Here is a 14079-nt window from a genome sequence, read left to right as displayed (position 1 = left end):
TACATCAGCAGGAACTGGAATGCTGTGGTGAAGGAGTAATTTTTTAAAAGCTTAAGAATTCAATCACACAAACAGCAAATGACAAATTTGGGTTCTTTGTGCAAATTTTGGTGTTTTTAAGGGGTTAAAAGGAAGACATATGCCTCATACATGCATAAGGGTACCATTCCACGAAGGTAATTCTTTTTCTTCAAGGCGTAGCAACATAACAGCTGCCCTAGTCAAAGCAAATGCTTTATTTTAGCCCATCAGGTAATAGAAAGTAAGAAAGTTCCAGATCCAACTCTTGATCCTGGTTTCTCAGCCAAAGCCTGAATAATTAGCTTCAGGTACAAGAATCAGGCATAATATTGTAGATTAGCTTTCTTCTTGGCCTGGACTTCCAAGATTCCTTCCATGTAATCTTCATGGGTAAGCTCTGTAGCTCCATGCCGTAAGGCAATCATCCCCTGATCCAAAGAGAAAAAGGATGGCTCAGAAAAAAAAACCTAATAATGCAGCACAGAAAATTGCCACTCTTTTGTGTTGAAGGCACTCTCCCCAGTTCAGCATCAGCTGCTGAGGACAGTTTCTCAAAGGAAGCAGCATTGGGGGTGGGGTGGGGTAGATCTACTTACCGCTTCCACACACACAGCCTTGCACTGTGCCCCATTGAAGTCATCTGTGCAACGAGCCAGCTCTTCATAATTCACATCAGGGCTGCAGAGAAATAAATTATGTTTTAAAAATTAAAAAGGAAAAAAGAGCTCAACTGGAAAGGACACATAAAAACTTCCTGAGAATGCTTCAACGTCAAAGCTAGGGCTGTGCATATTCAGTGATAAAAATTAATTTCTGCACCACAAAAAGCAAAAAACCTGCCCTCTGTATAAAATTAAGCACACTTACTGTATTTAAATTTGAATTAATTATTCTGATTTGACAAGTCATAGGGAAAGAAAAGAAGCAATGAGGGGTACTAATGCCCCACTTGATCACTGGAAATATTGCTTGGCTATCTCTTAGATTTCTGATATTACAGCAAGTACCACCCAGCGCTAACATGTGTTTACAGCCATAAAGATCAGAACTGAGCTCTGAGAAAGTCAAGATTCTTAAGCCCAATAGCATAACCTGTGCTCCTACTGAATCCAAGACAAGAACACTCTATAGTTTACTTATGACAGGGCCTGGAGAATAAAGGAAGAGTACTATTGCCCGCAACCCAGCCATTTCCACAAGCTGGCTTCATTCCTTTTTAATACCTGACATTCATCTTGCGTGAATGGATCTGCATAATCCTGGCTCTAGCCTCCTCATTGGGCATTGGAAACTCAATCTTACGATCCAGACGCCCTGAGCGGAGTAGAGCAGGGTCTAGGATATCCACACGGTTAGTCGCAGCAATCACCTGGATAAGAGAGAACCCAGGAACAGTGATTTTAGTGCTCTGAGATGCAGGTGAACCTATTAACATCTTTCTCATCAAAATGGCTTCGAAGCCACTCTGTAATCTCTGCTTGCAGCACCCCCACCTCGTACCCTCAAGCAAAGGAAAGTTACCTTGACTTGTGTGTTAGGTTGGAATCCATCAAGCTGGTTCAGCAATTCCAACATGGTCCTCTGTACTTCCCGATCACCAGCCTTTTCACTGTCAAATCTGGAAGAAATCATGGTAGAAAGTCAACTTTTGTTACACAGCATATCCCTTGCAGAAACCTTATATTCATGTTCACCATACAAGTATAAGCCAAATCTAATTGTTACTGCAATGTCATCATAGTCAGTGAAGCAAATGACTCCCCTATGGTCTGGTAGCACAACCACCATTTGAACCTTCAGAAGCATGGATTTTGCATGTGTCATGTAAACATACTATTAGTTATTGTGCCAGTGTTAATGGGCCAATATCAATGGGCTAATGAAGATAGGTGATTGGGTCTATGCTGCTGACATAGGAAACAGTGGTATGATTTAGGACAATTCCATCTGACTTCAATTAAAATGCCTGCTGTAACAACAACCGTCAGTAGGTGCTGGAAGTTCAACAGGGAGGGGACCTGTCTGACCTCAAATGGAAAAAAGTTCCACAAAACTGGGCCCAAAATGTGAAACACATGGCTCCTGGTGGATACAAGTTGTGCATCTGAGCCATGGGGAGGCACTAACAGTGACTACCCCAAAGACTTCATTGATGGGACAGAGATACTAGGCAGTTCTTGAGGTCTCCTGGATCCAAGTTGCTAAGGCCCTTGTAGGTTGATACAAGAACCTTGAGCTTGACCTCGTAGTTTACAGGCAGCCAATGCAAGCTTTTGAACACCAGACTTCTGTGCTGGTGGAAGTCTGTCCCCATGAACAGTCTAGCCCCCGCTGGAGCTTCCAGACCAGGCCCAAGGGTAGCCCCATTCAGAGCACATTGGTAACCTCAAGACTTGATTATAGCAATGTATGAATCACTATGGCCAGACTATTCCTGTCCAAAAACAACTTCGGGGTTAGCGCCTCCGGCAATGGCGGAGCTCCTCCGATCGGGAGGAACCGGCTCCGTGAAAAACAGGGTCTGACCGCCACGGCGACGGCGGAGACCCTTAGAAATCAGAGACGGGAGAAGTCTGTGAACCTGGGATTCGGCTGGCACCTTCAGCGCCCACCTACTCGCGGGGAGACCCGGTATCGGGAATCCGGAGCGACGTGGGGTGAGAGGCGCGGTGCTTTGAATCGACCGCTTATTTCATGGAGCGAAGCCGCATTGCCGCTGTCGGAGAGCGCTGACTTTTTTCCTGTGGACAATTGGATTCTAAACAACAACCCATGAGTAGAACGGGAAATTGAGCTTTTAAATAATTTAATTTGGCACCGAACGGGGAAGGTCTAAACAGGAAGTCCGCCTTCCCTTTCTGTAAATAGACTGAAGCAAAGTAGTTACTAACTAAGGTTTTGGAAAGTCTCGCGTAAAGGATTAAAACTCCACTGATTGAAACTATCAATTCTGACCAAGTGAACTTGCAGGAGAAGGTGGAAAATTAAAGATTGAAGCATTACGTCTCTGAACCTGGGAACGGTTTGCAAAAAGTCCATCGACGGTAAACAGGACAAATTTGACAGCTAGCTTTAACTTGACAGCTAGCTTTAATTTGACAGTTGGCATTAATTTGACAGCTAGCTTTAAAAGAAAGACATTGTTTCTATTGTCTGCTTCTGCATTTAAAAAGAAGAAAAAGTAACTGGGAACTGTAATTAATTTACTTTTGGAATTGTGCTGGAAAGGATTGATACAAATTGAGACTGCTTCCCTCTAGAGGGAGTTTTGGGACATTGTTACAAGTGTGCAGCTGCGAAATTACTCTGAAGATAAGGACTGTGAGAAACTAGTTTTGACCTTGAATTTCTTAAGAATGTCGGTAAAGGAAGAAGTAGCGTCTGCTCTGAATAGGACAATTTATCTGCTGGGAAAGCTGCATAAACAGAGAGATGTCATGGCTACTAATATTGATATCTTGGGAACAAAAGTGGGCATCAGCATAGAAGTCGACAAGAACCCGGCACAAGAACCTTTCTTAACTGAACAAATTGATGAATTAGAGAAGGAGAAAGTTGCTGTTGTTGCATATAAAGCAAAATATTGGGGAGCTTTAACCCTAAAGAGGCAAATGGAGGATTACAACTTGAGGCCTTATATGACTGTAATTAGGAGAAGCCAGTGCCTGGCCTGATCTGGAAAAAGAAAAGTGGAGAGATCCCTTTATGCAGGGATCAAATGACTTTTGGAATATGAATTTGAGCCAGGAGGAGATTGGAGCTTCGGGGGCCTTTGGACTTGGAAGAACTGTGAAACAAGGTTTGGAATACCGTAGTTTTCGCTCCAAAACACACACTTTTTTGCTCCTAGAAAGTAAGGGAAAATGCCTGTGCGTGTTAAGGAGCGAATGCACGGATCGGAGCCATGGCTGCCGTCAGTCAAGCAAAGCGGGAGCCGCTTACACACTCTACGAGGCTCTCGCTTTGCTTGCTTTAAAGCGACCTGGAGCCGGGGAGGAGGGAGGGAAGGAGAGCCATGGCAGCAAAGCGGGCAGCAGCCGCTTACACGGGAGGAGGGACAGACGCTAGCAAAGGTCCGTGTGCTCTCTAAACAGAGCAATGAGGCTGCAGAGGGACGGCAGGAAAGATAAAATTTAAGCAACCAGCAGCAAAATAAAACCAACCTCGAGCTCTGAGCCACGCAGTGAAAACCAGGAAGTTAAAAAAAAAAAGGCTGGGGATGAGGGAGAGGGGAAAATTTGCAAATCCCCGCGTCTCAGCTGATCCGCTGGGAGGGAGCAGCTTGTTTTCAGGCAGGATAGATTCGAGCATTGTCTGGGTCCTAGTGCCCCTACCACTTTTTTGTGCTCCATTCTATTGCTGCTGGTGGCTGCTTATCACTCAGGCTACAAGGAGGAGCGCTTTTACACAGCTAATGGTGAATCCCCTGCAATCCAAGTCCTCCTCACTTGCTCAAATCTATTCTGCCTCAAAACAAGGAGCGGAAGGAAAAGGCTGCAAACTGTTAAATGGAAAAAAACCCAGGCACAGGGCAAGTACCTTAAGTATACCTTTAAAGCAACAGTGCTCTTTCCCTCCCTCCTCCCCGCTCAGCTCGCCGAAAAGCTCCTTCTCCACGCGTGCTCCTTGTCCCTTGAGTGCTTTTCCTTCCCTCCCCACTTAAAACGTGGTTACAAAGCATGGATCCACATGGATCCTCAGGATTTTTGCATTGGGCTACCCCAAACTCACCACCATGCTGTGGCCACAGCATGAACCATAAAAATCATGCACCCACTGTTTCGTTCAAAATATTTTTTTCTTGTTTTCCTCCTCTAAAAACTACGTGCGTGTTATGGTCAGATGCATGTTATAGAGCGAAAAATACGGTACTTTATGGGCCCTAGCTTTAATTATGGAAACCTGGCAGACTTGTCAAGAAGGAATATAACCATTGTTGGGATGGAGCTCCCCCGAGATCTGCTTTTTAGCACCAAAGTTTATCAAGAAGATCGGCAGAAGGGAAATGAAGAAGAGTTAAGAGCCTCGGATATCGGATCTCCAGGTTGATGGACGCTGGGAGGTTGATGGAACTGAGGGCGGGACCGGGACCGGGGAGGGGAGACGGAGGAAAGAAATTGGGAATTTAAAGGGTATATAAGGAATTTAAAAAAAATAAAAAAATAATAATGAGAAATGGAAAAATCGTGGAATGAAATTTTTATGACCCTAGGGGAAATGTCTTAAGAGATTAAGTTCAATATATTAGTTTTAATGAGAAATAAGATTAAATAAAGTAAAAATGGATGATTAATTGGTGAAAGAAGAGAATGTCAAACTACAGTATATTAAGATAAATTATTAGGATAAAAACAAGGATGAAGGATTTGCTGGAATTTCTAACTGAATCAGAATACAAAGAGGGGAGGTGTGAGGAGGTCAAGGAAATAAGTTAAAGAAGGAAAGTTATGTAAAGGTTTGATTTGTTCTTTTCTTTTCTTTTTCTTTCTTTTTCTCTGGATTCTATGCATTTTTTTTGCTTGTTTTTTGTCTGTTTTCCATTTTTTATCTTTTTCTTTTGATGTGACTTGTTTTTATGTATTGCTTTCTTTTTTGGTTTAATTGGGTGTTTTTTTGTTGTGACTTATGTAACCTTTAAAATTTTAATAAAAATCTTTAAAATATATATATATATATATTCCTGTCCAAAAACAGCTATAGTTGATGTACAGGCAACCACCAATTGATGTGTGACTAGGAATGCAGCAACCTAGAAGTGGCTGGAAAAGGGGGCCTGATGGGGCAAAATGGATTTATGCACGCTCCGCCGATGCACACAGGGGTCAGGAACCAAAACCCCATGCAAATCTGCTGTTGCCTGTATACGGAGCTAGCCTATAAGGAGGGTGGTTTTTCAACAGCTACTATGGATCTCAATTAGGACCACAAAAGTTCAGTAGTCATCTTTTCATCTAACATATATTCTTACAGAAATCAGGAACGATCCTATCAATACTTGTACATTACAGTCTTATTTGGCTTCACAAAGAAGCCTGGCATGATTTCCAGATCATATACAGTCCCAAGATCTTACCTTTTTGTGCCAATGGCATCAAGTTCATCAATAAAGATGATAGAAGGTGCTTTCTCCTTGGCTAATGCAAAGGCATCTCGCACTAATTTGGCTCCATCTCCAATGAACATCTGCACCAGCTGTGGGCCAGCCAGCTTCAAGAATGTAGCCTAGAGAGTGGGTAGCAGAAAAGGAAAATATATGCAGGCTTGTGGGTTCTGCACAAGTGTGGTATCCCAGGCAAATACAGTATTTTGCATCCTAACAGTATGTACTTCCACAAAGTAAAACAACTTAAAAAAACTAATATTGAAATAAAATCATCAAATGAAATGCAGTATGAAAGGATTTGGATTTGGGGCATGGACTACACTGCTGTGGAATCACCATACAGAACCCCACACAATACTAAGACAGTTCCTGGACTTTGGGAAACAAACATCAAATCTTACCTTTGTCTGTGCAGCACACGCTCTTGCTAAAAGTGTCTTTCCTGTTCCTGGAGGTCCATACATGAGGACCCCTTTAGGAGGCTGGATACCCAGGTTTTCAAATTTTTCTTTATGATTCATTGGCAAGACAATAGCTTCTACCAGCTGCCAAGACAGAAAGAGATGATTAATCCCTACTATGGACCATGCTGCCCATTAATCCACACTCCAGGACAGGTATTATTTATTATTTAAAAAACACCTAAAATGTATCCAATGCTGTAGGCATATTAAAAACAAGACAATCCCTGCTTGCAGGCTTACAGCTTAAAAGACTGCTCCCCACCCCCGCCCACAGCCTCTTGTTCTCACCTCTTGGATCTGTTTATCCAGTCCCCCAATATCACTGTACTGCTCTGTAGGCCTCTCGTCCACCTCCATAGCTTTGACTCGTGAGTCATATTCTGTGGGCAGGGTCTCCAGAATCAGGTAAGAGTCCTTGTTCACTCCCTACAGATATAATTTCAGGAATTAGTCTTCTTTACTCCAAAACCAACTTCTTCATACTCAGTTCATGCTCTCTGCCCCTCCCCCCCTTTTAAATTCTCTTGTGTTATTGTTGCAAATCCATCAAGAATCTGTCAATTAAACATTAGAGCTACGATTTCTGGGCATTAGATGAACCAACAAGCACTGTTGCACTGGTTTAATTTTGAACTCCATTTTGAAATCAATCAAGAGACTAGTCTTTATTTTAAAGCAGAAAATAGTTACTAAACTGCGAAAAGCAAACAGCCACAGACATTCATGAAAAGGAATATTTTTCATCATAAGTCATGTTATAACCACTTGTCTGAGGCATAAGAAAAATAATTCTTGTATGCACCAAGATTCAGCATCAGAGGAGTAAACAAGAACCCCGTAATAAGACACCAAGCAGTACTTTTGTGAAGTGAATCTCAGTGTTCATAAGTATCCAATATTTCTTTAAACAGAATACTCTTTTTGGGGGGAGGTGGGGGTCTTGATAAGCTACAAAAACTCTTGGAGGGCCACTTCTGGGTTAGCCACCTCTGCTGTACAGCATTCACACATACCTCAGCTGCATTAAAAGGGAAGTCTACTAAATCAAACAGCTAAGAAATATTGCCTGGGGTGGCAGTTTACTAAAATGTCATAATAATTCTCAAGACAATTAGGGATACCTCATTTATGGTAAACTATCCAGCACTGTGGGTTAAACCACAGAGCCTAGGACTTGCCGATCAGAAGGTCGGCGGTTCGAATCCCCGTGACGGGGTGAGCTCCCATTGCTCGGTCCCTGCTCCTGCCAACCTAGCAGTTCAAAAGCACGTCAAAGTGCAAGTAGATAAATAGGTACTGCTCTGGCGGGAAGGTAAACGGCGTTTCCATGCACTGCTCTGGTTCGCCAGAAGCGGCTTAGTCATGCTGGCCACATGACCCGGAAGCTGTACGCCGGCTCCCTCGGCCAATAAAGCCAGATGAGCGCCACAACCCCAGAGTCGGCCACGACTGGACCTAATGGTCAGGGGTCCCTTTACCTTTACCCTCAACAGTATATCATGAAAAACAAACCAGGTATGTATTTATGGCTGCTTATGGTTGCGCAGAGCAGAAAATACTCACCACAAGATCTCCAGGCTTCAGTTTTTCAGCATCAACCAACCCAATCACAGGCAGGAAATAAGTCTGTTGAAGAAAATGCAACAAAGTATTAACATTTGGATTTGATCTAGGTGCCATCAGTTCTCCAAATGCTCAACACAACAAATAAATCTAAAATACACTCTTAAAACCTAAAAAAAGCCCTAGATTAAAAATGCCTGCTGAAATAAAACAGGTTTAAAAGATATGCCAGGTAAGCTTTTCTTGGGACGTTATACCATGATCTTTAGTGTTTTGTGGAGGGGGGGCGTAATTCAATAGCTATTTTCAATGGGTTCAATGGATCCGTTTGGTTGGTTGGTTGTAAGCTGCTTTGGGTTGCTGTAAGCAAAATAAAGTGACTAACAAATTTAATAAATAATAAAACAATAATACTTTTTTGCATGGACAAAATCCCAGATTCAATCCCTTGCACCTCCAGTTAAAATGGTGTAAGGTAGCTTCATATTTGTGTGTATAAATGACAGCACTCTCAACAAGCTGTTCTCACCTGACGAGTAGAGGTCTTGATCACAGCACACTTGCCCTTCCTTTGAGAATCAAGGTCAATATTTGCTCCATCCTCCTCTTGGTCATTGGGATCAACATCTAGCAGCTAGAGGTGGAAAGAGACCAACAGGAGTGCAAGCATACCACAATTAATCACATCATAATCCTGGCTGACAATTACACACAGCAATGGAAAGAAGCACTAAGTTGTCCAGCAACTATTAAAGAGTCTTTGAGGCCTCCAGAATTATCTTGGTCCATCACTCCTTTGCAGGGGAAATCAGTAGGTACAAGTCAGTAGGTAGTTTTGCCTACTGCACAACAGCTAGGAAATATTGTGTAATATAGGAAGACACAATTTAATTTATTAAGCATTTACTTATATCACCCTTTAGCCAAACAGCTCCCAGGGTGGTTCACTGCAAAACATAAGCTAATAACTAAACAGAAGTGCCTGGCGTGCTCCGGTCCATGGGGTCACGAACAGTCGGACACGACTAAACGACTAAACAACAACAGTGTCCAAAAGTTGTCTCAGTATTTTCCCCTAAGTTTTAAAATGAAAAGTAGTCCCCATTAGAAATGCAAAGGGAGACTGCAGATTGCTGCCTTTGCCAAGAAATGTAGGTCCTCTTTGCAGTTGATTCATTTATGACTATCTATTTTTCAGACTAGCAAATTAAAGCAACTGTCTTCATATTTACTTGGAAATTAAGTTCCATTGTCTTCAGTGGGGTTTACCTAATAAATTTATTTAGCACTTTAGCCAAGAAGTTGCATCAAGAAATCAAACTGAGCTAGTGAAAACTATGAAAGGGACTCTGCAGCAATGACAACATTAGAAATAATGCGTTTTAAAACAAACATACATATTTTAACAGGCCAAGTTGTTATAGTGCTTTCTCCACAGACTCCATCCCTGTTCTCTTTGCAGAACCAGTTTAGCACTACCATCTTAAGCCATCTTCTAAAGCACCAAAGATCGTCTCATGTGCACAAATAAGAAACATTCATTGTTTGTTGTTGTTGTTGTTGTTTAGTCGTTTAGTCGTGTCCGACTCTTCGTGACCCCATGGACCAGAGCACGCCAGGCCCTCCTGTCTTCCACTGCCTCCCGCAGTTTGGTCAGACTCATGTCTGTAGCTTCGAAGACACTATCCAACCATCTCGTCCTCTGTCGTCCCCTTCTCCTTGTGCCCTCCATCTTTCCCAACATCAGGGTCTTTTCCAGGGAGTCTTCTCTTCTCATGAGGTGGCCAAAGTATTGGAGCCTCAGCTTCACAATCTGTCCTTCCAGTGAGCACTCAGGGCTGATTTCCTTAAGAATGGATCGGTTTGTTCTTCTTGCAGTCCATGGGACTCTCAAGAGTCTCCTCCAGCACCATAATTCAAAGGAATCAATTCTTCGGCGATCTGCCTTCTTTATGGTCCAGCTCTCGCTTCCATACATCACTACTGGGAAAACCATAGCTTTTACTATACGGACCTTTGTTGGCAAGGTGATGTCTCTACATTTTAAGATGCTGTCTAGGTTTGTCATTGCTTTCCTCCCAAGAAGCAGGCGTCTCTTAATTTCGTGGCTGCTGTCACCATCTGCAGTGATCATGGAGCCCAAGAAAGTAAAATCTCTCACTGCCTCCATTTCTTCTCCTTCTATTTGCCAGGAGGTGATGGGACCAGTGGCCATGATCTTCGTTTTTTTGATGTTGAGCTTCAGACTATATTTTGCGCTCTCCTCTTTCACCCTCAATAAAAGCTTCTTTAATTCCTCCTCACTTTCTGCCATCAAGGTTGTGTCATCTGCATATCTGAGGTTGTTGATATTTCTTCCGGCAATCTTAATTCCGGCTTCGGATTCATCCAGCCCAGCCTTTCGCATGATGAATTCTGCATATAAGTTAAATAAGCAGGGAGACAATATACAGCCTTGTCGTACTCCTTTCCCAATTTTGAACCAATCAGTTGTTCCATATCCAGTTCTAACTGTAGCTTCTTGTCCCACATAGAGATTTCTCAGGAGACAGATGAGGTGATCAGGCACTCCCATTTCTTTAAGAGCTTGCCATAGTTTGCTGTGGTCGACACAGTCAAAGGCTTTTGCATAGTCAATGAAGCAGAAGTAGATGTCTTTCTGGAACTCTCTAGCTTTCTCCATAATCCAGCGCATGTTTGCAATTTGGTCTCTGGTTCCTCTGCCTCTTCTAAATCCAGCTTGCACTTCTGGGAGTTCTCGGTCCACATACTGCTTGAGCCTTCCTTGTAGAATTTTAAGCATAACCTTGCTAGCGTGTGAAATGAGTGAAATTGTGCGGTAGTTGGAGCATTCTTTGGCACTGCCCTTCTTTGGGATTGGGATGTAGACTGATCTTCTCCAATCCTCTGGCCACTGCTGAGTTTTCCAAACTTGCTGGCATATTGAGTGTAGCACCTTAACAGCATCATTTTTTAAAATTTTAAATAGTTCAGCTGGAATACCATCACTTCCACTGGCCTTGTTATTTGCAGTGCTTTCTAAGGCCCATTTAACTTCACTCTCCAGGATGTCTGGCTCAAGGTCAGCAACCCCACTACCTGGGGTGTACGAGACATCCATATCTTTCTGGTATAATTCCTCTGTGTATTCTTGCCACCTCTTCTTGATGTCTTCTGCTTCTGTTAGGTCCTTACCACTTTTGTCCTTTATTATGGTAATCTTTGAACGAAATGTTCCTTTCATATCTCCAATTTTCTTGAACAGATCTCTGGTTCTTCCCATTCTGTTGTTTTCCTCTATTTCTTTGCATTGCTCATTTAAGAAGGCCTTCTTATCTCTCCTTGCTATTTTTTGGAAATCTGCATTCAATTTCCTGTATCTTTCTCTATCTCCCTCGCATTTTGCTTGCTTTCTCTCCCCCGCTATTTGTAAGGCCTCGTTGGACAGCCACTTTGCTTTCTTGCATTTCCTTTTCATTGGGATGGTTTTCGTTGCTGCCTCCTGTATAATGTTGCGAGCCTCCATCCATAGTTCTTCAGGCACTCTGTCCAGCAGATCTAAATCCTTAAACCTGTTCCTCACTTCCACTGTGTATTCATAAGGGATTTGATTTAGATTGTATCTTACCGGCCCAGTGGTTTTTCCTACTTTCTTCAGTTTAAGCTTGAATTTTGCTATAAGAAGCTGATGATCTGAGCCACAGTCAGCTCCAGGTCTTGTTTTTGCTGACTGTATAGAGCTTCTCCATCTTTGGCTGCAGAGAATATAATCAATCTGATTTCGATGCTGCCCATCTGGTGATGTCCACGTGTAGAGTCGTCTGTTGTGTTGTTGGAAAAGTGTGTTTGTGATGACCAGCTTGTTCTCTTGACAGAACTCTATTAGCCTTTGCCCTGCTTCATTTTGCTCTCCAAGGCCAAACTTGCCAGTTGTTCCTTTTATCTCTTGGTTCCCTACTTTAGCATTCCAATCTCCTATAATGAGAAGAACATCCTTCTTTGGTGTCACTTCTATAAGGTGTTGTAAGTCTTCATAGAATTGGTCAATTTCAGTTTCTTCCGCACCAGTAGTTGGTGCATAAACTTGGATTACTGTTATGTTAAAATTTATTTAGCACTTTAGCCAAGAAGTTGCATCAAGAAATCAAAATGAGCTAGTGAAAACTATGAAAGGGACTCTGCAGCAATGACAACATTAGAAATAATGCGTTTTAAAACAAACATACATATTTTAACAGGCCAAGTTGTTATAGTGCTTTCTCCACAGACTCCATCCCTGTTCTCTTTGCAGAACCAGTTTAGCACTACCATCTTAAGCCATCTTCTAAAGCACCAAAGATCGTCTCATGTGCACAAATAAGAAACATTCATTGTTAGCATCATCTATTTTACTATTGGCATAAGAAACTCACCTCTATGACATTGGAAACAAGATATGGCAGTGTTTTGTTTACTTTTATCTTCTCACTGTTCTCTTTGATCTTATCTTTCATGGCTTGCAGCTCATGGGTTACTCTCAGCACCTCACTCTTCATGATCTGTAAATTCCAAGTAAGACATTACTTCAAAAAACAAGCGTCAACGTAAGTATGTTCATGCAAGTCTAGAGAGGAACAACTAAACAAAAAATAAAAGGAAACAAATCTGCCGAGAAAAAAAGAAACAGCAAAAATAATTTAACCATAGTAGAAGAAAACGGAACAGTCTCCTAACAACTCTCAGCTAATTCTTCTCACAGAGCTACAATTCTCAGAGCTCCCTGGGAAGACAGATTTACTGTTAGACCATTCTGAATTGTAGTTCCGTGAGGGAAATAGGGATGGCCTAACAATGCTCAGGACTGTTATAACTACACTTCCCAGGATTCTTCAGGGGAAGCCATGTCTGTTTAAAGCGCTATGATGCTGCTTTAAATGTATAGTGCAGCCGGGACTTAAGTCACACTTAAGTGACTGGGCATTTTGCCTCGAAAGGCAGGCCGACGAACAGGTATGCTAGGTGACGAGAACAGCCTTAAGGGGAAGGGCGAGCCGGGTGGGGTGTGTGTCTCGGTTACAGGAACTATACAGAAAAGACTGAAAAGGGACAATGGCAACCTGGAGCCACCGGCTCTGCCAGCCCAGCGCAACCTCACCTTGATTTCGCTGTCCAGCAGGCGGGTCCTCTGCACGATCTCTTCCGTGGACATCTTGAGGACCTCCTCGCCGATCCCATCCTAGGCAGAAACACAGAGTCATGGCCAGAAGCAGCGCGTCTCTTCGGGCCCGGGCCCTCCTCACCCACCCAGGACCCTTCCGCGGAAGCCGCGGGGCGGCCCGACCGGGGGAACTTCTGCCGCCGAACAGTACCGAGACCACGGAGTCCCCTTTCGCCCCCCGCGCCCTCATCCGTCCGTCCCCCCATCTCCTCACCTCCGCTTCATCCCAGACCGACGCCATCTTTCTTTAGCCACACTAGCCAAGCTCCGCCTTCGAAGCAGCAGATTCGACGCGCTTGGCGAGAGCAGCGATAATGACTCTCCTTGCAGTCGCGACCGACGTCTCTCAAGGTTCCCCCTCTCTCTTTAAAGCGGAGTTACCACACTTGCCTTTTCCTTAATCTAGCGAGAAAACCCGGGACAGTCGAATCTGCTGAAGCAGGTGGAATAGGCGATTTCCCTACACTGGAGTCATGTGACCAAGCGCTCAAATTCGCTGAGTGATGGTCTTTCCTTAGCTCCTTAGTAGAACTTCGAGCGCTTCCGCTGCCATCTTAGTTTGGGGCAGCGACGGAAGCCTCGGACGACTTAGCTTCATAGAGATTAAAAACTTAAAGAGGAGCACCCTTCCCCTAGTCCTCAGTTAGATTTCGGTTTTACACTGCGGGTAAACAAGCACAAATGCGCCTGGTATTATTTTGCGCGTATGTGAACGAGGGAATGGACAGCTC

General features: G+C 43.3%; 1 protein-coding gene across 1 annotated transcript; it reads right to left on the bottom strand.

Annotated features, from left to right (window-relative positions):
• Window positions 1-92: 92 nt before the first annotated feature.
• On the bottom strand, window positions 93-13734 carry PSMC3 (proteasome 26S subunit, ATPase 3). The gene is made up of 12 exons (XM_079951992.1): window positions 13563-13734; window positions 13286-13366; window positions 12564-12689; window positions 8681-8785; window positions 8152-8214; window positions 6877-7014; window positions 6526-6669; window positions 6095-6243; window positions 1543-1639; window positions 1245-1390; window positions 618-699; window positions 93-449 (listed from the first exon to the last, which is right to left on the bottom strand). Exons 1-12 carry the CDS (start codon window positions 13587-13589, stop codon window positions 339-341), a joined length of 1269 nt encoding a protein of 422 aa, XP_079808118.1. The 5' UTR covers window positions 13590-13734; the 3' UTR covers window positions 93-338.
• Between the last annotated feature and the right edge of the window lie 345 nt (window positions 13735-14079).

The sequence above is a fragment of the Podarcis cretensis genome (genome assembly GCF_951804945.1).
Source record: "Podarcis cretensis genome assembly, chromosome: 1".
Classification (NCBI taxonomy): domain Eukaryota; kingdom Metazoa; phylum Chordata; class Lepidosauria; order Squamata; family Lacertidae; genus Podarcis; species Podarcis cretensis.
Note: the sequence above shows the minus strand (reverse complement) of the source record. Positions and strands in the feature narration are given on the sequence as shown.

Bases quoted from the DNA above. Each gene is read 5' to 3' on its own strand.
- PSMC3 (XM_079951992.1), bottom strand. From the start codon at position 13,589: ATGGCGTCGGTCTGGGATGAAGCGGAG. The intron at 8,215-8,680 runs GTGAGAACAGCT...TTTCTTCAACAG, and splicing joins TCAAGACCTCTACTCGTCAG to ACTTATTTCCTGCCTGTGAT. The intron at 6,244-6,525 runs GTAAGATTTGAT...CCCACTCTCTAG, and splicing joins CGTGTGCTGCACAGACAAAG to GCTACATTCTTGAAGCTGGC.